Consider the following 27,010-nt stretch of genomic DNA (forward strand, 5'->3'; position numbering starts at 1 on the left):
GTCGCACATTGTGGCCCTCATTTACTATTCTAAACCGACTTCTTTTGTCAGGTTTTTTTGGCGCATCTTTGTCTGCGACACGATGCAACATTTTTTCCCGACGGACCCGATGTGGATTCTCCCAAACCCGAAAAGGGGGCGTAACCCGACATTTCTGAGCTTTCCCATGTATTTATAAAGGTTTCCAACCCGTATTTGTTGAATTGTTGTGGATTTTTTCCCGACAACTCAGAGGAATTGGAAACCAAAACCAACAAAACCCACGTACGACAAACAGGATGCGACATAATAATAAATACCAGGGGGAAAAAGCAGTCGGGTAAGAAAGCAACATAGACTTACAACCCGATTTCCTAAGTAAATGAGGGCCTGTATGTTGAGTCTGGTTTCAACTTTCAATGGTCCAGAAAAGACTATTGTATGTTGAAACTATTGTATGTTGAGGCCATTGTAAGTTGAGGGATCACTGTACTTATTTATTTATTTTTATATGGAATTTCCGCGCAAATTCCGTGCGGAAACGATTTCAAGCGTAACATTTTTTACCATCGACTTCAATGGACTTCTGCTCGCGTATTCCGCAAGAAGACTGAACGTGTTCTTTCTTCTAGCGGAACGGAATCCCGCGAGCGCAATTTACGCAGTGTGAAGAGTGCAGAAGAAAATACATTGAAGTCAATGGCAATGCAGATGTTAATTATTTCTAAGCGGAGAATTCACGAGGAATTACTGAGTGTGAACGCAGCCTTAGTCTTTAGAACCGCATTGTTTGTTGATAATTAGAGATGAGCGAACTTACAGTAAATTCCATTCGTCACAAACTTCTCGGCTCGGCAGTTGGTGACTTATCCTGCATAAATTAGTTCAGCCTTCAGGTGCTCCGGTGGGCTGGAAAAGGTGGATACAGTCCTAGGAAAGAGTCTACTAGGACTGTATCCACCTTTTCCAGCCCACCGAAGCACCTGAAAGCTGAACTAATTTATGCAGGATAAGTCATCAACTGCCGAGCCGAGAAGTTCGTGACGAATGGAATTTACTGTAAGTTCGCTCATCTCTATTGATAATTCTCAGATGATGAGCTCAGCTCTGCTACATCATGTGCACTTGGATATGTTGGGGAGGGAGGATTAGTCCAAAGTCTTTAATGTATCTTCCTTTGCTCTTTGCAGGTGACTCGATCTCTGGCCCCCGTCCAATAGACCTTTAAGATGGACCAAGAAGATGGGGTGAGTGTTGACAATGGTTTTTCTATGGCAGTGTTTCCTAACCAGGGTGCCTCCAGCTGTTGCAAAACTACAACTCCCAGCATGCCCGGGAACTGTATTGCAAAAACGTGGTGTGAACCCGGCCTTAAGCAAATCCTTACATATAAAAGTAAGGCGGCATTCACACCACGTTTTTGCAGTACACTTCCCGTATACGTTATCAATGTGAAAACCGTGCGGAACCGTATTGAAAACCGTACGCATTGACTCTCCATTGAAAACCATATGCCAAAAGATGCATCAGGTTGTGTCCGTTTTGCATCCTGTACAGTTTTGTCTTTTTTTTTTTTACCCGTACCCAAAACTGTAGTCTACCACGGTTTTTGGTCCGGGTGAAAAACTGTATTAAACCTCATACTTTTTTTTTTTTTTAACATGAGAGTCAATGGGAACCGTACAAAACTGTATGTGCGTACGATTCCATCCGGGTTTCACCATACGGTTTTTGACTTTGCACAGTTTTTTTCTTGGGATTTCAATCAAACAAGTGAAACTTTATTCATAATGGAATGAAAAGTTAAAAACGTATACTTTTTTCTTAAAAAACTGATGCATCCGGACATCATTTTTTAAACCGTATACTTTTTTTTACCGTATACGGGTTAAAATTTGTACACACGTTTTGATACAGTTTAGTCCGGTTTTGAGGAATCCGTTTTTCATCCAAAACCTGATACAGGAACGGTCTTGCAAAAACGTGGTGTGAATGCAGCCTAAGAAAGATCTACTGGGAGCTGTAAATCACTGTCTATGTCAGTGTTTCCCAAGCAGGGAGCCTCCAGCTGTTGCAAAACTTCCAGCATGCCCACACAGCCAAAGACATGCTGGGAGTTGTAGTTTTGCAACAGCTGGGGGCACCTTGCTTGGCAAACACTGGTCTATGTAGAGGATAGGAGCTTCTTCAGGGTCCTGTACAGTACACAAAGTGTCCCAAAAAAGTAACATGGAGCCGCCCTCACCTGGTGTCCAAAGGAGCAGCTAATCCTGGCACAGGTAAAGAGTACAGAACATGTAATACCTCCCTGTACTGTAGGGGGCGCTACCAGACACCAGTCAGTGCATGCACTTCAGTAATACAGGTAAAGAGTACAGAACATGTAATACCTCCCTGTACTGTAGGGGGCGCTACCAGACAGCCAGTCAGTGCATACACTTCAGTAATACAGGTAAAGAGTACAGAACATGTAATACCTCCCTGTACTGTAGGGGGCGCTACCAGACAGCCAGTCAGTGCATGCACTTCAGTAATACAGGTAAAGAGTACAGAACATGTAATACCTCCCTGTACTGTAGGAGGCGCTACCAGACAGCCAGTCAGTGCATACACTTGAGGTAATACAGGTAAAGAGTACAGAACATGTAATACCTCCCTGTACTGTAGGGGGCGCTACCAGACAGCCAGTCAGTGCATGCACTTCAGTAATACAGGTAAAGAGTACAGAACATGTAATACCTCCCTGTACTGTAGGAGGCGCTACCAGACACCAGTCAGTGCATACACTTCAGTAATACAGGTGTATTACCAGTGAATGCCCATTCTGATTGATCAGTTCTTTCAGCCATTGACACGTTTCACAGATCTGGACTGTCTGTACATTGTATGTTGAGTCTGGTTTCAAGTTACAATGGACCAAAAAAGACCATTGTATATTGAAACTATTGTATATTGAGTCCAGGGATCACTGTATGTGTTGGGTACCGGAGGCCTGTAAGCTGCATGTGGTTCCTGGCCCTCAGTCGTCTGGAGAGGATGGCTTTTTTCCATAGTGTTGTCCCACTAAAGGGTCTGTGTTTGTCTATCACAGAATGTCCTGGCACACAGTAGTGGATTTCGGCATTATTAAAATTCCAGACTTTGAGGGTTGTTATCTTAAAAGGTTGAAGCACTTTAGTTTCTCCGCTCTCCTCGTTCTTCTGTTGCCAGTTGTGCATCATGGTGTTGTGTCTTTGTGTAGCGGGCGCACTTCTGAAGTCAGATGAGTTCTCGCTATAATGGGGCGTTTCCTGGTGGGTTGATCAGCTTCCTGCAGACGGTCTGAGCATCCTTCATACTAAGGCTGCCGTTATATGTTCCGTTATGAAAACCCTTAAAGGGGTACTCCACCGGAAAACATTTTCTTTTTCTAAATCAACTGGTGCCAGAAAGTTAAACAGATTTGTAAATTACTTCTATTTAAAAATCTTAATCCTTCCAGTACTTATCAGCTGTTATATTCTCCACAGGAAGTTCTTTTGTTTTTGAATTTCCTTTCTGTCTGACCACAGTGCTCTCTGCTGCCACCTCTGTCCATTGTATAAACTGTCCAGAGCAGGATAGGTTTGCTATGGGGATTTGCTTGTACTCTGGACAGTTCCTAAAATTGGCAGAGGTGTCAGCAGAGAGCACTGTGGTCTGTAGAGAATATAGCAGCTGATAAGTACTGGAAGGATTAAGTTTAAGTTTAAGTAGAAGGAATTTACTAATTTGTTTAACTTTCTGGCACCAGTTGATTAAAACAAAATGTTTTCCATTGGAGTACCCCTTTAAAATCAGCCGTTAAACGTCCGTTACAAAATCCCATTATAGTCTATGGGATTTTTACATTATCCGTTTTAACCTCTTATAGCCCGATATTAAGAACGGACGTAATTTTGTTACGGGTGAAATAGTGCATGCGCTAGTTCTTCTCTTCTATCTCCCGTCACAAAATAACGTCCGTTATTAATATCGGGCTATGACTGGTTAAAACGGATAATGTAAAATCCCATAGACTATAATGGGATTTTGTAACGGCCGTTTAATGGCTGATTATTAGGGTTTTCATAATGGAACATTAAAGGGGTACTCCGGTGGAAAAAAAAAAAAATATATATATATATATATATAATATATATATTTTTTTTTTTTTAAATTAAATGAACTGGTGCCAGAAAGTTAAACAGATCTGTAAATTACTTCTATTAAAAAATCTTAATCCTTCCAGTACTTATTAGCTGCTCAATACTACAGAGGAAATTATTTTCTTTTTGGAACACAGAGCTCTCTGCTCCGGACAGTTCCTAAATGACCACAGTGCTCTCTGCTGTCCATTTTAATAACTGTTCAGAGTAGGAGAAAATCCCCATAGCAAACATATGCTGTTCTGGACAGTTCCTAAAATGAACAGAGATGTCAGCAGAGAGCACTGTTTCACAGATCTTGACTGTCTGTACATTGTATGTTGTGTCTGGTTTCAAGTTACAATGGTCCAGAAAAGACCAATGTATGTTGAAACTATTGTATGTTGAGGCCATTGTAAGTTGAGAGATCACTGTACAGTGGTAGCCATTATATTGTGACATTTTTTTTCTGATTTTAGACCAATCTTATATGTTTTTCATCTACCCAGGGTTTCCATTCCATGGGGGCCATGTCAATCATTGGAGCGGAGGATGAGGACTTCGAGAATGACATTGAACCAGTAAGGGTTGGTGGGCCCGAATTTTGAGTATTCTACAACATTAACTCTTTTTGCTCTCCTGTTCGTGTAAATCTTGTGACTCTGGTGCTTTGGTCAGGGTTTCGTTGACAGCACCTCACTATTTCATTGAGTGAAGAAACTTTGCTGCCCATCTTAGTTGTTTATTCTCTATTGACATGGTTGTTGTTGCTCGTAACCTTATTATGTCATTGACTGTATTATCTCTGCCATTCATTTTAACCTATCATTCACCTATAGACCTCTAGGCCAGGGTCACAATGAGAGCATCTGCAGCATGTTTCCCGCTGCGGATGCGCCGTCGGCAGTCACAGAGGCAGTCTCGTTCTGCAGTCCCTCTGTGACTGCTGTCAACGCATCCTCAGCCAGAAATATTCTGCGGATGTGACCCATGTGACCCTTCCCTAAAGGGGTATTCCCATATTCCAGCTTTCAGCTGAATTAGAACCTGTCATTGCTTTTTCAGTTTACCTATATCTTCTCTTCACCTCACCATCTTATACATCAGACTGTCTCTGCTTTTATCTTATTCTCTTGAGCCTCTGCTCTTCATCCCACCATCTTTATTCTCCTGGCAGTCTGCTTTTCACCTCATTATTTTATTCTTCAGTGCTCTTCTCTCCATCTTATTCTCCTCAATGTTTCTGCTCTCCATCCCACCGTCTTACTTTCTTAAGTCTTTTATCTCATCACCATCTTATTTTGCTGATTCTCTGTTTTTTTCCCTTACCATCTTGTATTTCTGACCTTCTCTGCTCTTCACGTCACCATCTTATTCTCCTGACTGTCTCTGTTCTTAATCTTCTGTTCTCTAAGCCCTGCTCCCCGCACTATCCTTTTCTCTTACCTCTGCTGTTCCACACATCTTATTCTCTTACCTCTGCTCTGTCACCATCTTATTCTCTTACCTCTGCTCTGTCACCATCTTATTCTCTTTCCTCTGCTCTGTCACCATCTTATTCTCATACCTCTGCTCTGTCACCATCTTATTCTCTTACCTCTGCTCTGTCACCATCTTATTCTCTTACCTCTGCTCTGTCACCATCTTATTCTCTTACCTCTGCTCTGTCACCATCTTATTCTCTTACCTCTGCTCTGTCACCATCTTATTCTCATACCTCTGCTCTGTCACCATCTTATTCTCTTACCTCTGCTCTGTCACCATCTTATTCTCTTACCTCTGCTCTTCCACCATCTTATTCTCTTACCTCTGCTCTGTCACCATCTTATTCTCTTACCTCTGCTCTTCCACCATCTTATTCTCTTACCTCTGCTCTGTCACCATCTTATTCTCTTTCCTCTGCTCTGTCACCATCTTATTCTCTTACCTCTGCTCTGTCACCATCTTATTCTCTTACCTCTGCTCTTCCACATATCTTATTCTCTTACCTCTGCTCTTCCACATATCTTATTCTCTTACCACTGCTCTGTCACCATCTTATTCTCTTACCTCTGCTCTTCCACATATCTTATTCTCTTACCTCTGCTCTTCCACACATCTTATTCTCTTACCTCTGCTCTGTCACCATCTTATTCTCTTACCTCTGCTCTTCCACATATCTTATTCTCTTACCTCTGCTCTGTCACCATCTTATTCTCTTACCTCTGCTCTTCCACATATCTTATTCTCTTACCTCTGCTCTGTCACCATCTTATTCTCTTTCCTCTGCTCTGTCACCATCTTATTCTCTTTCCTCTGCTCTGTCACCATCTTATTCTCTTACCTCTGCTCTGTTACCATCTTATCCTCTTACCTCTGCTCTTCCACCATCTTATTCTCTTACCTCTGCTCTGTCACCATCTTATTCTCTTACCTCTGCTCTGTCACCATCTTATTCTCTTACCTCTGCTCTGTCACCATCTTATTCTCTTACCTCTGCTCTGTCACCATCTTATTCTCTTACCTCTGCTCTGTCACCATCTTATTCTCTTACCTCTGCTCTGTCACCATCTTATTCTCTTACCTCTGCTCTGTCACCATCTTATTCTCTTACCTCTGCTCTGTCACCATCTTATTCTCTTACCTCTGCTCTGTCACCATCTTATTCTCTTACCTCTGCTCTGTCACCATCTTATTCTCTTACCTCTGCTCTGTCACCATCTTATTCTCTTACCTCTGCCCTGTCACCATCTTATTCTCTTACCTCTGCTCTGTCACCATCTTATTCTCTTACCTCTGCTCTGTCACAATCTTATTCTCTTACCTCTGCTCTGTTACCATCTTATTCTCTTACCTCTGCTCTTCCACCATCTTATTCTCTTACCTCTGCTCTGTCACCATCTTATTCTCTTACCTCTGCTCTGTCACCATCTTATTCTCTTACCTCTGCTCTGTCACCATCTTATTCTCTTACCTCTGCTCTTTCACCATCTTATTCTCTTACCTCTGCTCTGTCACCATCTTATTCTCTTACCTCTGCTCTTTCACCATCTTATTCTCTTACCTCTGCTCTTTCACCATCTTATTCTCTTACCTCTGCTCTGTTACCATCTTATTCTCTTACCTCTGCTCTTCCACACATCTTATTATCGTATTGAAAACCGTATGCCAAAAGATGCATCAGGTTGTGTCCATTTTGCATCCTGTACAGTTTTGTCAGCTTTTTTCCCCGTACCCAAAATCGCAGCCTACCACAGTTTTTGGTCCGGATGCAAAACCGTATTGAAACGTATACTTTTTTTTTTTAACATGGGAGTCAATGGGAACCGTACAGAACTGTATGTGCGTACGGTTCCATCCGGTTTTCATCATACGGTTTTTGACTTTGCACAGTTTTTTTCTTGGAATTTCAATCAATCAAATGAAACTTTATTCAGAATGGAGTGAAAAGTTAAAAATGTATACGTTTTTATTCTTAAAAAACTGATGCAACCGGGCATCATTTTTCAAACTGTATACGGGTTAAAATTTGTACAAACTTTTTGATACAGTTTAGTCAGGTTTTGAGGAATCCGTTTTTTTTTTTTTTTTATTAAATAAAAAACGTGGTGTGAACCCAACCTCACCTCGGCTTTTCCCACCATCTTAGGCTTCTTTCATACTGCCATTGTGACCCGCCCATAACTGGTCAGTTAGGCTCATTTTTTTAATTTTTTTATTATATATAATATTTTTTTTTTTATTTTTTTTTTTTTCTGGCCTTTTAAAGGGGTACTCCGGTGGAAAACAACTTTTTTTAACTGTTGGCAGAAAGTTAAACAAATTTGTAAATTACTTATCAGCTGCTGTATGCTCCACAGGAAGTTGTATTTCTTTCTGGAGTTCTTTTCTGTCTGACCACAGTGCCCTCTGCTGACACCTCTGTCCGTGTCAGGAACTGTCCAGAGTGCAAGAAAATCCCCATAGCAAACCTCTCCTGCTCTGGACAGTTCCTGACATGGACAGAGGTGTCAGCAGAGAGCACTGTGGTCAGACAGAAAAGAGCTAAACAAGTCCCTCTGGATCATACAGCAGCTGATTAGTACTGGAAGGATTAAGATTTTTAAATAAAAGTAATTTACAGATCTGTTTTAACTGTGGCACCAGTTGTTTTTTTTTTTATAAAATTGTTTTCCACCGGAGTACCCCTTTTAACAGCCATTATCAGGATGGTCACAACAGGCACCGCTGGGTCCCGACAGATTCCATTGATTATAATGGGGTCTGTTGTTGTAGAGGAGTATAGCAGGAGTAAAAGATGGTGCATGCACTCGTTTTTCCCCCGCTTTGCCCCTATCATTTTACAACAACCGCTGTACTGCCGGGACATAACGGCAATGTGAAAATAGCCATATTCTCTTATCTCTGCTCTTCCCAACAAATGATTCGCCTCATTGACTCTTTCCATGGTTTGTCTCCTCAGAATGTGGATGACCAGCAAAGTTATTTCCAGAGTATTGAGCTGGTAAAAGATCACCCAGCTTACATTATGGTCTTTCTTCACCATGCTGTTCTTCAGTTTGACCCAAGCCCATTGGTAAGAAGTGGCCACATAATCAACTAACCCAAGTCCTATCTTGTACTTTCATACACTATATTTGTACTGTAATTTTAACCATTAAAATGGCCTCACCACCTTCGCTTGTTGTACAAGCCATTTTTTCCAAACAAATGTGTGTCTGTGTGTAAATCTATCTATCTATATATTTATACACAGTATGTGTATGTATATATATATATATATATATATATATATATAATTTTTTTTATCCACAGTGTGTGTGTGTATATATATGTATATATATATATATATATATATATATATATATATATATATATTATTTTTACACAGTGGGGGGGGATTCATCAATCTATATACAGTAATTTTACGTGTATTTTCTTGTGCAAAATCTTGCGCAAGGATATTTCCTGCGTTCTATTTGTGCGTCTTTTTTGGTAGAACTTTTTCTAAAGATGTCACCCTTCAGGTGTACCGTAGAGCCGTTTTTCCTGTAGACATGAATTTACTAACTGCGTCTTTTTTTTTTTGCACACAAAAAGAACGCAAGTGTCATTTTTTTTCGCAAATATACACCAGCTCCGATAAAGGGGACTCCATCAAGGGGTACTCCGCCCCTAGACATCTTATCCCCTATCCAAAGGATAGGGGATAAGATGTCTGATCGCGGGGGGTCCCGCTGCTGGAGACCCCGCGACCTCGGCTGCAGCACCCCAGACATCCGAACTTTGCTCCGTGCCAGATGACTGGCGATGCAGGGCGGAGGCTCGTGATGTCACGCCCTCTCAATGCAAGTCTATGGGACTTGTCCAGGGGCGGAGTACCCCTTTAAACTGCACGTCTCCAACTATTGCAAAACTAAAAACTCCCATCGTGCCCTGAAAGACACTGGTTGACGAACATTGAGTTATTGCATCAAAAATCAGCCATACTTCATTGTTTAACACCTGAAAAGCCTCATTTTTAATATTGGACTATATCTATGTCCCAAGAACGGATCTTCTCGGAGAACAGTGAGAACCCCAAGATTAAAGGGGTACTCCGGTGGAAAAACATTTTTCTTTTTTTTTTTTTAAATCAACTGATGCCGGAAAGTTAAACAGATTTGTAACTGACGTCTATTAAAAAATCTTTACCCTTCCAGTACTTTTTATCAGCTGCATGCTACAGAGGAAATTCTTTTCTTTTTGAATTTCTTTTTTTGTCTTGTCCACACTGCTCTCTGCTTACACCTCTGTCCGTGTCAGGAACTGTCCAGAGCAGCATCGGTTTGCAATAGGGATTTTCTCCTGCTCTGGACAGTTCCTGATACGGGCATCAGGTGTCGGCAGAGAGCACTGTGGACAAGACAAACAAAGAAATTCAAAAAGAAAAGAACTTCCTCTGTAGCATACAGCTGCTAAAAAGTACTGGAAGGGTAAAGATTTTTTAATAGAAGTCATCTACAAATCTGTTTAATTTTGTGGCACCAGTTGATTTAAAAAAAAAAAAAAAAAAAGGAAAGTTTTCCACCGGAGTACCCCTTTAATTAAAGGGGCAGTTTCTATGATGGATCTTGTCTGTAATGGTTGTGCTTATTTATTCTCTTTCTCTCCTCCATGCTGGTCTCAGATGCTCACCTCGGTTATTACAGGTGTGTCTGATCCCTATTACATGTGTGCTTTTTGTGCCTGTCAGAACTGGGGCCCAATGAGTGTATGTGACGAACATAATGGGGTCTAGCTGTTCCTGTAATGTCATTCACCCCATATGACTGCCACACCATTATGGTGACACTGCGTTCTGTCATGTAACAGAATAAGCCATCTAACCTAGAGGAGCAGCCTTAAAGGGATATACTCCACTGGCCAGCGTTCAAAACTAAATGTTCTGAATGCTGTTTTCGAGCTGGGTCTGTTCCGCCCCCTCAATGCAAGTCTATGGGAGGGGGCGTGACGACAGTCACGCCCCCTCCCATAGACTTGCATTGAGGGGGCGTGGCCGTGACATCGTGAGGTGGCGTAGCCGACCTCTGCAGCGCGAAAACAGCTTTCGGAACATTTCGTTCCGAATGCTGCCCAGTGGTGTACCCCTTTAAGTTGCACAAATCACATGACATATTATGCTTCGCTCCATCCCACTTGGTAATGCCTCCCAAAATTGCCAGTTTTTCCCCTTTTCAAAGTTATTTTGCATGTAGCATGACTTTCGGGGTTGCAATACCAGACCCAGCCATGGACAAAGGTGGCGCTGTTATTTAAAAAAAAATAATAAATAATGTTTTTCTAATGTCAAACAAACCCTTTAAATATGCACATGATATGCAAATGGATACACGCTCATTAGCTTTAAGTGAAAAGTGACTGCTGAGGAGCTTGTCCTTGCCAGCAGGTGGCAGTAGATTCTTGCTTGATGGGTGAATCGTGGTTTATATTATGTTTTTTTTGCTTTCTAATTTTTATTTCGGTCCTGTTTGTCTGCAGCTCTGCTTCTTACATGTGGAGATGTTAAGAAGCCTTTCAGCCAAAGAGGGAAAGAAATCCTTTACAGATTTCTACAACACGTTCCTGATGAAGGGCGCAGTGAGTATCTTGTCTGCTCTTGTACATTAGAGAACCAGCATGAATCTTAGATCGGTGGGGGTCCCACCTCTGGGACAGTAAGAGACCACAGTGTTCCACTTCATTGTTCTTATACTGTAGGAGCAATGGTTTTTCTGTGACTATGCCTAGTGCAGCGGTGTTGTTCCATTTGAGGTCGGACCCCCACAGATCAAACATTGATGGCCCATACTAGGAATGAGCTGTTATATTACTAGAGAATCTCTTTAAAGGGGTACTCCGGCGGAAACCTTTTTTATATATTTTTTTTAATCAATTTTAGGAACTGTCCAGAGCAGCATATGTTTGCTATGGGGATTTTCTCCTACTCTGGACAGATGTCAGCAGAGAGCACTGTGCTCGTGATGTCAGCAGAGAGCTCTGTGTTCCAAAAAAAGAAAATAATTTCCTCTGTAGTATTCAGCAGCTAATAAGTACTAGAAGGATTAAGATTTTTTAATAGAAGTAATTTACAAATCTGTTTAACTTTCTGGCACAAGTTAATTTAAGAAAAAAAAAAAAAAAAAGTTTTCCACCGGAGTACCCCTTTAAGGTCTTCTCTATTGAACCATCTTATAGGTGCCATAAGTTATAAGGGGATGGTGTTCCTGCTTTATGTAAATAAAGTTTCATCCTCAATTACCTGTAGTTTCTAGGTGTTAAAGGGGTACTCCGGTGGAAATTATATTTTTTTTTAAATCAACAGACAGTTATACAGATTTGTAAATTACTTCTATTAAAAAAAATGTTAATCCTTCCGGTACTTATCAGCTGCTATATGCTCCACAGAAAGTTATCTCTTTTTGAATTTCTTTCCTGCCTGACCACTGTGCTCTCTGCTGACACCTCTGTCCATGTCAGGAACTGTCCAGAGTAGGAGCACATCCCCATAGCAAACCTCTCCTCCTCTGCACAGTTCCTGACATGGACAGAAGAGAGCACTGTGGTCAGACATAAAGGAAATTCAAAAAGAAAATAACTTCCTTTGGAGCATACAGCAGCTGATAAGTACTGGAAGGACTAAGATTTTTAAATAGAAGTAATTTACAAATCTGTATACCTTTCTGGCATTAGTTGATTTAAAAAAAATGTTTTCCCGCTGGAGTTCCCCTTTAAGGCCAATAATTTGTCCCAACTCTGCGCTCCATTATAGTCTATGGAACCGTTGCCTGCAATGAGCCCCAAGCCAGGAGTGCAGCATGTTACACGTACTTCACCTGGCTGTATCTCATGTTCAGTGCTGAGACCCCCACCAATAAGAACTGTTTAGAGGTCCCTGTGACATTATTAGTTCTGCTCTTTCCTTTGTAGTTGTGACTTCACATTACACTCTAAAAGCAGTCTGCTCTGTCCCTGCTTTCCCTGTACTCACCTGTCTGCTTGGGATGAGACCAGTGATGTGAAGAGGGAAAGTAATTGAAAGAGATTTTCTGCTACAGAGCTCCAAATCCCCTACATAGATGGATGTTAAAGAGAAACAACCTGTGTACGGTGTCAAAGTATTATAAAGCTACATACTAATATTCTGTTATTAGCTATACTGCACAGATCTTCCATATCAGCTCTGCTGTTTCCCATGTAGACATCACACACTCTAAAAATCAGTCTGCTCCGTCCCTGCTCCTCCCTCCCCTCCTGTCTGCTCAGGACAAGGCCAGAGAGGGGAGCTCATATTACTGCTCATTATATTTATAACTGATTAGACGAGGCAGCAGGAAGCCTTTCTCAGTCACAGTAGTTTATGCCAGAACGGGCTCCCTGCTGCCTTACCTATTATGTCATAAATCTAATGTACTGTAATATGTGCAGTAAATCCCTTCTTCACATCACTGGTCATGTCCTGAGCAGACAGAAGGGAAGGGAGGAGCAGGGACCAAGCATGGTCACAGCTAAGTTGCTTTATTATACTTTTTCAACACCAGACACAGGTTGTTTCTTTTGCCAGACAATCCCTTTAAGTTCAGTCTACGCAGGGGATTTGGAGCTTTGTAGCAGAAAACCTGAGCTCAAAGACATCAAAGATGTCCAGGTGGACATTGGAGGAGTGATGTAACACTATGGTATAATTCCTGGTAGCTCTGTGTAGGGGGTGACTGGCATATTTTAGGTGTGATTTTTGGACCGTACCTCTCCGCCAGCCGCTGATAATAATGGGAATTCTTGTACAAACAGCAGCCCCGGGGCAAATCTTTCACTGCATTGTTCACCAGTGACTCAACATTCCTGAGCGTCTGCAGCTCTTCACCCAACAGGAATAGCTGTGATTGCTTCCTATTGACTGACGTTTCTTCTGTTTTTTTATCCCCCCCCTTATAGGTTTTGCGCGTCCCGATTCCGACTAACGTGTCCTTTGAACTGGGTGAGTTCTTAACGGGGACTTGGAACCTGTATAAATTGCTGTGTATTTTAAAGGCTTTACACCCTAAGGCTTAAGATGTTGATGCAGAAGTGACCCATTTAATTTTGCAGGGTTCTGGAAAAGCTGGGTGGCTGTCTTGACTGCCCACCATCCTGCAGCGCAAAGCTCTATCTTGTCCTGATAGTTTGTTACAGTGTATCAGTGCTGGTAAAATGGAATAGTCTGGATACAATCGAATACGTTCTAAAGCAGTGATCTCCAACCTGTGGTGCTCCAGCTGTTGCAAAACTACAACTCCCAGCATGCCCTGACAGCCTGCGGCTGTCAGGGCATGCTGGGAGTTGTAGTTTTGCAACAGCTGGAGCAGCACAGGTTGGAAATCACTGCCTTGAGGTCAGGATAGGTTTTCATCCAAGTACTATACTTATTGCTCTACTACAGTAGCTGTCTGGGCATGCTGGGAGTTGTAGTTTTGAAACAGCCCGAGAGCCACAGGTTGGCGGTCACTGCTTTGCTACAGGTTGGCGGTCACTGCTTTGCCGCAGGTTGGCGGTCACTGAGGCCTGTATAGGTTTTCACCCAAGTGGAGTGATAACTCATACAAATCATTGCTCTACTACAGTGGTCTCCAAACTGTGAGCCTTCAGATGTTGCAAAACTACAACTCCCAGCATACCCCTTGGCTGTCCAGGCATGCTCTGGGTTGTGGTATTGTTACTGGAGGTCCACAGTTTGCAGACCACTGCTCTACTACATGTGGCATGTACCGTACATAAAGGGGTTGTCCAGGAATAGAAAACCAGAGCTAATTTCTTCGAAAAACAGTATACAAAAAATACCATACACAGCCTGAGAACAGGGTTGACTCTGTTTTTGGAAAAATTATCTCTGGTTTTCTAGTCCTGAACCACCCCCTTAACTTAGAAAGTCATGTCGATGGACCCCCCCCCCCCCCCAGCAGTTAAAGGGGTACTCCGCCCCTTGACATGTTATCCCCTATCCAAAGGATAAGGGGATAAGATGTCTGATCGCAGGGGGTACGGCCATATTCGTGAAGTCAGGTCACGTCACACCCACTCCATTCATGTCTATGGGAGGGGGCGTGGAGTAACCGCAGCAGCACCGTCCCGAGGATCGTCTGGGCCCCAGCGGCCCGGACCCCCGCGATCAGACATCTTAATTCCTATCCTTTGGATAGGGGATAACATGTCTAGGGGCGGAGTACCCCTTTAATTAATCTTCAGGAGAACCCAGCAGCAAGCGTTCAATTATCCTGCAGCACCCCCGCAGGGGCAATGAAGTACTACACCCTTCCTTTTTAAATCAATAGGCTTGAATAGTGCATGAACAAGCCGGTTCCCCCAGACTCTCCATGCTGGCTAACAGATTAGGATCCTGAATATAGGGCCCACCCTTATTTGCTCTCATCGTCCTAAATAAAGTAGACAACGCAGTCAGTGTAGCAGTTTGCCGGCTGATCTTAGAACAGTTCTGGATGGGGTTGCCCTTTATGGGCGATGTAATCTTTCCGTCACAAGCTGCTTATGATATTTTAGGTCAGACTCGATTAGGGTTTTTCCCTTTACGGTGAATGCATTTGGCACGCTCCTCTTTGATCGTTTTGTATGGCTCTGTTCTGCAGAAGCTGCCACCTTTTTGTTTCTATGTCTTGTCTGGTTTGTAGGGCAGCAGCAGAAGCCTTCCTGCAGCGAGAATGCTCTGTGTATAGCGCCCTGTGTATAGCGCCCTGTGTGTGGCGCTCTGTGTGTGGCGCTCTGTGTGTGGCGCTCTGTGTGTGGCGCTCTGTGTGTGGCGCTCTGTGTGTGGCGCTCTGTGTGTGGCGCTCTGTGTGTGGCGCTCTGTGTGTGGCGCTCTGTGTGTGGCGCTCTGTGTGTGGCGCTCTGTGTGTGGCGCCCTGTGTGTGGCGCCCTGTGTGTGGCGCCCTGTGTGTGGCGCCCTGTGTGTGGCGCCCTGTGTATAGTGCTGCTCTGTGTATAGTGCTGCTCTGTGTATAGTGCCCTGTGTATAGTGCTGCTCTGTGTATGGCGCCCTGTGTATAGTGCTGCTCTGTGTATAGTGCCCTGTGTATAGTTTGCTTGGTGCACAAAGGCAAATCACTTCCCGAGTAGATGCTGTGAAGCTGATAAACTCCGCACATGGTTCTTCTGTCTCCTCCCTTCCTAGAGTCAGCAAAGTTTTCTGTGCAGGGATATGGAGCCACCTTCAGGGCACATGCGGTACTGCAGTCTGAAAAAATGCCACTTATCCAGATACAGCACTAGCCCAAATTCTTTTGAGGATGCCTGAGGTGTATATTATTGTATTTTTCAGACAATTTTAATGTTTAAGGGGGAGATTTATAAAAACCCGTCCATAGGAAAAGTTGCTGAGTTGCCCATAGCAACCAATCAGATTGCTTTTTTCATTTTTTAGAGGCTTTTTCAAAAATTAAAGAAGCGATCTGATTGGTTGCTGTGGGCAATTCAGACACTTTTCTTCTGGACAGGTTTTGATAAATCTCCCCCTTAGTCCTTATTAGGCTGACCATACATCACTTTTTGTTATTTAATTAATTTTTTATTTTTCGAGACTCGCCCATCTTTTTATAAAAAAAAAAAAAAAGAAATTGTTTTTTTCCCTCCCCTTTTTAAGAAAAAAAAAAAAAACACAAAAAGAACAGAACGGGACAAAATATAAATTTTTGCCTTCTTTGTGTCCCAGCATCTGCTGCTCACTGTTCTTAAAGGGGTACTCCGCTGCTCAGCGTCTGGAACAAACAGTTCGGAACGCTGGAGCCGCTGCCGGGAGCTCTTAACGTCATAGCCCTGCCCCCCTCATGATGTCACGCCCCACCCCCTCAATGCAAGTCTATGGGAGGGGGCGTGACAGCAGTCACGCCCCCTCCCATAGACTTGCATTGAGGGAGCGGGGCGTGACATCATGTTCCAAACACTGAGCAGCGGAGTACCCCTTTAAAGTGGGCACGACCCGTGCTACTTGATCTTAAAGTAGTAACTGGCCCTGCTGCCACTTTCAGACAGTAAGCAGTGGCTGCCAGTATTTGTGATGAGTGACGCCTAGAGTTGCCACCTTTTTTTGCCCAAAAATACTGGCCATGCTAATTTGCATAATTCATTATATATGCATAGAACTCGGTTTTAGGTCCGGTGGGAAAACCGCATACGGGGCAAAAATGAGCCGACTGGAGTCAGCGTTTCACTCCGGTCGGCTCATTGAAATACATTACATACGGGCCTCATACGGTAGCGCCAGTTTTTACCTCCCCCCCCCCAGCCTAAAACATGGTGTGAACCCAGCCTATGATAACACATCCTAGATCTGAACGAATGAACTAATCGTATGAAATACTTTCGTCTTTACATAGTTGAATTCGCTGACAACAAAATCACACAAAAATTATCAATGGAAATCAAATTTATCAACCCATGGAGGTCTGGATATGGAGTCACACTCAAAATCACAGTGGAAAACCGCACTACAGGCTGATCCAACTTTATGTAATGTCCTTAATACAAGTCCCAATGAGGCTCAGTAGTGTGTGTGGCCTCCACGTGCCCGTATGACCTCCCTACAACGCCTGGGCATGATCCTGATGAGGTGGAAGATGGTCTCCTGAGGGATGTCCTCCCAGACCTGGACTAAAGCATCCGCCAACTCCTGGACAGTCTGTGGTGGATGGAGCGAGACGTCCCAGATGTGCTCAATCGGATTCAGGGGAACGGGCGGCCAGTCCATAGCATCGATGCCTTCCTCTTGAAGGAACTGCTGACACACTCCAGCCACATGAGGTCTAGCATTGTCTTGTATTAGGAGGAACCCAGGGTGAACCGCACCAGCATATGGTCTCACAAGGGGTCTAAGTATCTCATCTCGGTACCTAATGGCAGTCAGGCTACCTCTGGAGGCACATGGAGGGCTGTGCGGCCCCCCAAAGAAATGCCACCCCACACCATTACTGACCCACTGCCGAACCGGTCATGCTGGAGGAGGTTGCAGGAAGCAGAACATTCTCCACGGCGTCTCCAGACTCTGTCACGTCTGTCACATGTGCTCAGTGTGAACCTTCTTTCATCTGTGAAGAGCACAGGGCGCCAGTGGCAAATTTGCCAACCTTGGTGTTCTCTGGCAAATGCCAAACATCCTGCACGGTGTTGGGCTGTAAGCACAACCCCCACCTGTGGATTTCCGGCCCCCATACCTCCCTCATGGAGTCTGTTTCTGACCATTTGAGTGGACACATGCACATTTGTGGCCTGCTGGAGGTCATTTTGCAGGGTTCTGGCAGTGCTCCTCCTACTCCTCCTACGGCCTCCTCCACGTCTCCTGATGTACTGGCTGTCTCCTGGTAGCGCCTCCATCCTCTGGACACTACGCTGCCAGACACAGCAAACCTTCTTGCCACAGCTCGCATTGATGTGCCATCCTGGATGAGCTGCACTACCTGAGCCACTTGTGTGGGTTGTAGACTCTCTAACTATACCCTAGCTGCCAACATCAAAAATGTTTTCTATGGACTTTTAAGCTGGACCTTATTATGGGGTGAAGTTTTATTTGCGGGGGGGGGGGGGGGGGGGGGGGTGCTGCAGTAATGTCAGACGCCATTTGTAGTTACACAGACAATACAGACAAAACCCCAAGATTGGAATATCTGTGTTTGTGCTGGATTTATATAGGTTTTCTCAGCTTTTTTATGTATTTTAGGTGGTTTGAATAGAATTTTAGTAACGCGTGTAGATCAATGTTTCCCAACCAGTGTGCCTCCAGCTGGCTGTCCGGGCATGCTGGGAGTTGTAGTTTTGCAGCAGTTGGAGGCGCCCTGGTGGGGATACACTGATGTAGAGATACAGTGTACCAATATAGGGTGCTAGATCAGTCCTGAATGTTGAGATTTACTTTATTCCTGAGCGAGACAAAAAAAGTTCCCATGGAAGTTACTCTGCATTGTCTAGGAAATGTGGTTCTGTATATTGAGCCTTATGTTTCCCATCGCAGATCGCACAAGGTTAGATCTTATTCAAGACGAGACGCTGAAGAAGTATTTAAGTGAGATTCAGAGTCATCAGATCCCAGAGATCTGCAGACAGCTGGAAGATTTCAGGTAAGTGTCACTACTGCGCCAGGGTGATAGATAGATATGAGATAGATAGATATGAGATAGATAGATATGAGATGGATAGATAGATATGAGATAGATATGAGATAGATAGATATGAGATAGATAGATATGAGATAGATAGATATAAGATAGATAGATATGAGATAGATAGATATGAGATAGATATGAGATAGATAGATAGATATGAGATAGATAGATATGAGATAGATATGAGATAGATAGATATAAGATAGATATGAGATAGATAGATATAAGATAGATATGAGATAGATAGATATGAGATAGATAGATAGATAGATAGATATGAGATAGATAAATAGATATGAGATAGATATAAGATAGATATGAGATAGATAGATATAAGATAGATATGAGATAGATAGATATAAGATAGATATGAGATAGATATGAGATAGATAGATATGAGATAGATAGATAGATAGATATGAGATAGATAGATAGATATGAGATAGATATAGATAGATAGATATGAGATAGATATAGATAGATAGATAGATAGATATGAGATAGATAGATAGATATGAGAGAGATAGAAATGAGAGAGATGGATAGATGTGAGATAGATAGAGAGATAGATATGAGATAGATAGATAGATATGAGAGATAGATAGATATGAGAGATAGATAGATATGAGAGAGATAGATATGAGAGAGATAGATATGAGAGAGATAGATATGAGAGAGATAGATATGAGAGAGATAGATATGAGAGAGATAGATATGAGAGAGATAGATATGAGAGAGATAGATATGAGAGAGATAGATATGAGAGAGATAGATATGAGAGAGATAGATATGAGAGAGATAGATATGAGATAGAGATATAGGGGATAGAGATATAGGGGATAGAGATATAGGAGATAGAGATATAGGGGATAGAGATATAGGGGATAGAGATATAGGAGATAGAGATATAGGGGATAGAGATATAGGGGATAGAGATATAGGAGATAGAGATATAGGGGATAGAGATATAGGGGATAGAGATATAGGGGATAGAGATATAGGGGATAGAGATATAGGGGATAGAGATATAGGGGATAGAGATATAGGGGATAGATATAGGAGATAGATAGGAGATAGATATGAGATATGAGATAGATAGATAGGAGATAGATAGATAGATAGATAGATAGATAGATAGATAGATATGAGACTGACAGACAAATATCTACTTAGATGAAAAGTGAACCCTTCATACTACCTGGATGTCTGTGTTGATTGGTAATAAAATGGGAGCTGGTGATTATCTGTGTCCCAAGTCTAGACAAACACAATGTAACTAAACAAATAACACACAAAGGCTGCCATGTCTATGTCTTTTATTTAGCACATTGAGTAAACATCCACAATGCAGGGGGGAAAAAGTAAGTTAATCCTTAAAGTTGTATTGTAGCCCGTAAATACAATATCTCCTATCCACAGGACAAGTGACTGATCACAGAGGAGGTGGGGAGCAGGATTCCTCTCTACAACACATTTTTTGTTGGTGCAAATAAGATTTCTTTCAACACAGAGAATAAACCTTCCTCCCGGCAAATGTGTTTCATTTTATCAATATTTCTGGGAAGCCTTGCGTGCAGCGACCTCTTTAGGACCGGTCACCGATGCGGCCTGTGATTGGCTGAGTGGTCCGTCACTGTCGAGACTATTACGTCTCAGAAGGTGGGGTCAGAGCGCTAAGTGGGGACAGCCGGGCCCCATTCTGGAGATCACGGGGGTCTCGGGGGATCAGACTTCTCATAGTGGACATATAGAGGGAGATTTATGGCACCTTTATAAATGGCTAAATAGCATAGATCTAAGTAAATTTAAAGTGTGACATTAACCAGAGAAGAAGAGACCGGTCAGTCGCCATGCCTTGTGCGCTCTTATTCAAGTAGAATTGGGGAAGCCGATACCGGACGCTTGTACATGTATACATGCATGTGCCCGCGTGGCCCATTAGGACAATTATTTCACCAAGAAATTAAAGATGTACTCCGCAGCCCCCTCAATGCAAGTCTATGGGAGGGGGCGTGACGGCTGTCACGCCCCCTCCCATAGACTTGCATTGAGGGGGCGGGGTGTGACATCATGAGGGGGCGGGGCTATGACGTCACAAGCTCCCGGCGCCGGCTACAGCATTCGGAACAGTTTTTTTCCAAATGCTGAGCAGTGGGGTACCCCTTTAAATGGCAAAAGGTGTCTTCATTAACCCCTTAAGGACGCAGGACGTAAATGTACGTCCTGGTGAGGTGGTACTTAACGCACCAGGACGTACATTTACGTCCTAAGCATAACCGCGGGCATCGGAGCGATGCCCGTGTCATGCGCGGCTGATCCCGGCTGCTGATCGCAGCCAGGGACCCGCCGGCAATGGCCGACGCCCGCGATCTCGCAGGCGTCCGCCATTAACCCCTCAGGTGCCGGGATCAATACAGATCCCGGCATCTGCGGCAGTTCACCATTAAAATGAACGATCAGATCGCCCGCAGCTCCTGCGAGGATCCGATCATTCATAACGCAGCACGGAGGTCCCCTCTCCTTCCTCCGTGCGGCTCCCGGTGTCTCCTGCTCTGGTCTGAGATCGATCAGACCAGAGCAGGAGATGACCGAAAACACTGATCTGTTCTATGTCCTATACATAGAACAGATCAGTATTAGCAATCATGGTATTGCTATGAATAGTCCCCTATGGGGACTATTCAAGTGTAAAAAAAAATGTAAAAGTTAAAGTTAAAAAAAAGTGAAAAATCCCCTCCCCCAATAAAAAAGTAAAACGTCCGTTTTTTCCTATTTTACCCCCAAAAAGCGTAAAAAACATTTTTTATAGACATATTTGGTATTGCCGCGTGCGTAAATGTCCGAACTATTAAAATAAAATGTTAATGATCCCGTACGGTGAACGGCGTGAACGAAAAAAAATTAAAAAAGTCCAAAATTCCTACTTTTTTAATACATTTTATTAAAAAAAAAATTATAAAAAATGTATTAAAAGTTTTTTATATGCAAATGTGGTATCAAAAAAAAGTACAGATCATGGCGCAAAAAATGAGCTCCCATACCGCCGCTTATACGAAAAAATAAAAAAGTTATAGGTCATCAAAATAAAGGGATTATAAACGTACTAATTTGGTTAAAAAGTTTGTGATTTTTTTTAAGCGCAACAATAATATAAAAGTATATAATAATGGGTATCATTTTAATCGTATTGACCCTCAGAATAAAGAACACAGGTCATTTTTACCATAAATTGTACGGCGTGAAAACAAAACCTTCCAAAATTAGCAAAATTGCGTTTTTCGTTTTAATTTCCCCACAAAAATAGTGTTTTTTGGTTGCGCCATACATTTTATGATATAATGAGTGATGTCATTACAAAGGACAACTGGTCGCGCAAAAAACAAGCCCTCATACTAGTCTGTGGATGAAAATATAAAAGAGTTATGATTTTTAGAAGGCGAGGAGGAAAAAATGAAAACGTAAAAATTAAATTGTCTGAGTCCTTAAGGCCAAAATGGGCTGAGTCCTTAAGGGGTTAAATGGGCACTTTCCCAAGAAAAATATTGTAGAGACTTAAAGGGGTATTCCGGCCACAGACATCTTATCACCTATCCAAAGGATAGGGGATAAGATGTCTGATCGCGGGGCTGCTGGGAACCTCGGCGGTTGCCACACCCGGCATTCTAAACAGTGTATTTAGAACTCTGGGTTTGGGCGGTTGGAGAAGTGACGTCACGCCACGCCCCCTCGTGCCATTACACCACACCTCTTCCATTCATGTCTGTGGGAGGGGCGTGACAACTCCCATAGACATGAATGGACAGGGTGTGGCATGACATCACTTCCCCGGCCGCCCAAACCCAGCGTTCCAAACATACTGCTCAGAATGCTGGGTGCGGTACGGAGATTGCGGGGGTGGGGTCCTAGCGGCAGGACCCCCGCGATCAAACATCTTATCCCCTATGCTTTGGATGGGAGATAAGCTGTCTGTGGCCGGAATAGCCCTTTAACAAAAGTTTTTTTTCTGTCGTGGGTCTGAGTTCTCAGGAGTTGTGCTGTTAGTTGTAGTTTTGCAACAGCTGGAGACTCACTTGCCTTTTCTCTCTGCACTGTGGATGTTTACACAATGTGCTCAAAATATGAATGAACAGTACAACGGTTTGTTTGTTATTAGTTTAGTTACATTGTATTTGTCTATATTTATGCTATACACATGAGATAGGCTTACATTCACCAGAAGCTGGACAGGGGGCAGGCAGGATAACCTAGGGGTGTCCTTTATGACCCATATGTTGAAATGATATGATGTGATTTTGTGCTGATGACCTTCTATTCCTGTACACACTGTGCTGTAGTCGCTGACACTTCCTCTGTATTCTCTGTATAGGGCCAAACGGGTACTTGGTATGACTCCTGGGGAGCAGGAGCTTAGAGAACTGGAGTCCTATACGACCAATGACAGATATATATTACAGTCCAAAGAAAAACAGCTGGCGGAACGTCTACTGGGGAAGCTGGAAGATATGCAGTGAGTATTTCCAAAATACATGGGGGGAGGGGGGCAGGGTAGTGGGGGATTTCAATGATCCCTATTTGAAGGACACATTGCTCAGACACCGGCAATTATTCTTTCATGTTGGATCTTTTTCACATTTCTCACAATTTTTCTCCCCGTTGCTGTGGTGCCTGCTACTCCCTCTTACCACTTTCTGCAGTGCCAACCACTCTTCCATGCCACTTGCAGCATTGCCTGCAACTCCCTTTACAGCAGTGTCTGCCATGCCTCAATACCAGGGCCTATTGTGCCCTCATAACAGTTGCTGCTATACCCATGCTGCAGTGCCCGACACTCCCCATGAAAACCATGTTGTGCCTCTTAACATTGCTGTAGTGCCGGTTGAGCCCCCATGATTTTACTGCAGACCCTGTTGTGCCCCAGTGATGTTTGCTGCAGTGCCTGTTGTGGCTTCATAATATGGGCTGCAGTGTCAATTGTGCCCCCCCCCCCCCCCTTACAGTGCCTGACGTGCCCCCAGGATTTTTGCTGCAGTGCCTATTGTGTCGTCACGACACGTGCTTTACTGCCTGATGTGCACTCTTGACATGTGCTACAGTGCCTATAGTGCCCCCATGATGTTTTCTACAGTGCCTATAGTGCCCCCAGGATGGTTTCTACAGTGCCTATTGTGCCCCCATGATGTTTGTTGCAGTGCCTTTTGTTCCCCCATGATGTTTCCTGCAGTGCCTATAGTGCCCCTATGATGGTTTCTACAGTGCCTATAGTGCCCCCATGATGTTTTCTGCAGTGCCTTTTGTTCCCCCATGATGTTTGTTGCAGTGCCTTTTGTTCCCCCATGATGTTTCCTGCAGTGCCTTTTGTTCCCCCATAATGTTTTCTGCAGTGCCTTTTGTTCCCCATAATGTTTCCTGCAGTGCCTTTTGTTCCCCCATGATGTTTTCTACAGTGCCTATAGTGTCCCCATGATGGTTTCTACAGTGCCTATAGTGTCCCCATGATGGTTTCTACAGTGCCTATAGTGCCCCCATGATGTTTGTTGCAGTGCCTTTTGTTCCCCCATGATATTTCCAGCAGTGCCTATAGTGCCCCCATGATGGTTTCTACAGTGCCTATAGTGCCCCCATGATGGTTTCTACAGTGCCTATAGTGTCCCTATGATGTTTACTGCAGTGCCTTTTGTTCCCCCATGATGTTTTCTGCAGTGCCTTTTGTTCCCCCATGATGTTTCCTGCAGTGCCTATAGTGCCCCCATGATGTTTCCTGCAGTGCCTATATTGCCCCCATGATGTTTCCTGCAGTGCCTTTTGTTCCCCCCATGATGTTTTTTGCAGTGCCTATAGTGCCACCATGATGTTTCCTGCAGTGCCTATATTGCCCCCATGATGTTTGCTGCAGTGCCTATAGTGCCCCCATGATGTTTGTTGCAGTGCCTTTTGTTCCCCCATGATGTTTGTTGCAGTGCCTTTTGTTCCCCCATAATGTTTGTTGCAGTGCCTTTTGTTCCCCCATAATGTTTGCTGCAGTGCCTTTTGTTCCCCCATGATTTTTCCTGCAGTGCCTTTTGTTCCCCCATGATGTTTGTTGCAGTGCCTTTTGTTCCCCCATAATGTTTGTTGCATTGCCTTTTGTTCCCCCATAATGTTTGCTGCAGTGCCTTTTGTTCCCCCATGATTTTTACTGCAGTGCCTTTTGTTCCCCCATGATGTTTGTTGCAGTGCCTTTTGTTCCCCCATAATGTTTTCTGCAGTGCCTTTTGTTCCCCATAATGTTTCCTGCAGTGCCTTTTGTTCCCCCATGATGTTTTCTACAGTGCCTATAGTGTCCCCATGATGGTTTCTACAGTGCCTATAGTGCCCCACGATGGTTTCTACAGTGCCTTTAGTGCCCCCATGATGTTTGTTGCAGTGCCTTTTGTTCCCCCATGATATTTCCAGCAGTGCCTATAGTGCCCCCATGATGGTTTCTACAGTGCCTATAGTGCCCCCATGATGGTTTCTACAGTGCCTATAGTGTCCCTATGATGTTTTCTGCAGTGCCTTTTGTTCCCCCATGATGTTTTCTGCAGTGCCTTTTGTTCCCCCATGATGTTTCCTGCAGTGCCTATAGTGCCCCCATGATGTTTCCTGCAGTGCCTATATTGCCCCCATGATGTTTCCTGCAGTGCCTTTTGTTCCCCCCATGATGTTTTTTGCAGTGCCTATAGTGCCACCATGATGTTTCCTGCAGTGCCTATATTGCCCCCATGATGTTTGCTGCAGTGCCTATAGTGCCCCCATGATGTTTGTTGCAGTGCCTTTTGTTCCCCCATGATGTTTGTTGCAGTGCCTTTTGTTCCCCCATAATGTTTGTTGCAGTGCCTTTTGTTCCCCCATAATGTTTGCTGCAGTGCCTTTTGTTCCCCCATGATTTTTCCTGCAGTGCCTTTTGTTCCCCCATGATGTTTGTTGCAGTGCCTTTTGTTCCCCCATAATGTTTGTTGCATTGCCTTTTGTTCCCCCATAATGTTTGCTGCAGTGCCTTTTGTTCCCCCATGATTTTTCCTGCAGTGCCTTTTGTTCCCCCATGATGTTTGTTGCAGTGCCTTTTGTTCCCCCATGATTTTTCCTGCAGTGCCTTTTGTTCCCCCATAATGTTTGCTGCAGTGCCTTTTGTTCCCCCATGATGTTTCCTGCAGTGCCTATAGTGCCCCCATGATGTTTCCTGCAGTGCCTTTTGTTCCCCCATAATGTTTGCTGCAGTGCCTTTTGTTCCCCCATGATTTTTCCTGCAGTGCCTTTTGTTCCCCCATGATGTTTGTTGCAGTGCCTTTTGTTCCCCCATGATTTTTCCTGCAGTACCTTTTGTTCCCCCATGATTTTTGCTGCAGTGCCTTTTGTTCCCCCATAATGTTTGCTGCAGTGCCTATAGTGCCCCCATGTTATTTTCTGTAATTTCTGTTGTGTCTCCTGATATATACTTTGCTGCCTGTTGTGCCCCTGCGACGTTTACTACCGTAGTGCCTCATGCTGTGTATTACGGTTTCCCCCCCCCTCCCCTTATTTTACTTGCAGTGCAGCTGCAGTGCCCATCATATATCCATGTTACTTGCTGCACTGTTGGTTGTGCCCCCTGTGCCCCTTCCCTTATCCCCACTAAGTATTGATTTTTACGTTATTTAATTCTCTGTAGTATCTTTCACTCACTATTGCTGTACATACTATGACCCGGCTGTCAGGGCATGCTGATAGCTGTAGTTCTCCAAAATCTAGAAAGCCCCATTTTGGAGCATGGAAGGACTGTAGATTCCTTGAATCCTATACATGTGTACCTGTGCACGGTCCCCTCCGCTATTCCATCCTCTTCCATTGTGGGAGCCAGTGTCCCACACTGCAGATGGGCTGCTATATATAACTCCGCTCAATCCCAGGCTGGGAAAGTCGGGACCCCAGATTAACCCCGACACCTCTGGGAATTAATCTTGCACTCCTTAACCCATTCGTTGCCTACTGCATCAGTCCGACCCTACTGAACGCACATACCCAGGAGCTTTTGGCATCCAAAGGGTTAATACCCAGGAAGTGGTCTTGGGAAGTATCCACAGTCACCGTTCCCTAACGAGGAACATCTGTCTCGCAGTCTGTGTCGTTGCATCATCCTGCTGCGTGGCGGGGTATATATAATGCGGCACCGTCCCCGTTGCCTCCATTCACTGACTCTGGACTCGGAGACACTTGTAGGAGCCTCTCGTACCATGATCAGCAGGACCAACT

General features: G+C 43.8%; 1 protein-coding gene across 10 annotated transcripts in view; it reads left to right on the plus strand.

The window, feature by feature from the left end:
- The window catches only part of ARHGEF1 (Rho guanine nucleotide exchange factor 1), a 185,704-nt gene that overhangs the window by 114,622 nt on the left and 44,072 nt on the right, over positions 1-27,010 (plus strand). For 8 of the 10 annotated variants that reach the window (XM_056543768.1, XM_056543767.1, XM_056543766.1 and 5 more), the window contains 7 exons: positions 1,170-1,226; positions 4,634-4,711; positions 8,566-8,679; positions 11,124-11,222; positions 13,557-13,599; positions 18,613-18,718; positions 23,130-23,270. In XM_056543768.1, coding sequence (XP_056399743.1) covers positions 1,209-1,226; positions 4,634-4,711; positions 8,566-8,679; positions 11,124-11,222; positions 13,557-13,599; positions 18,613-18,718; positions 23,130-23,270 — 599 coding nt within the window. In that variant the 5' untranslated portion in view covers positions 1,170-1,208. The remainder of the gene's footprint in view (positions 1-1,169; positions 1,227-4,633; positions 4,712-8,565; positions 8,680-11,123; positions 11,223-13,556; positions 13,600-18,612; positions 18,719-23,129; positions 23,271-27,010) is intronic. The other 2 variants (XM_056543769.1, XM_056543774.1) reach the window with 1 other exon arrangement.

This window comes from Hyla sarda, chromosome 10 (assembly GCF_029499605.1).
Source record: "Hyla sarda isolate aHylSar1 chromosome 10, aHylSar1.hap1, whole genome shotgun sequence".
In the NCBI taxonomy this organism is placed as follows: Eukaryota; Metazoa; Chordata; class Amphibia; order Anura; family Hylidae; genus Hyla; species Hyla sarda.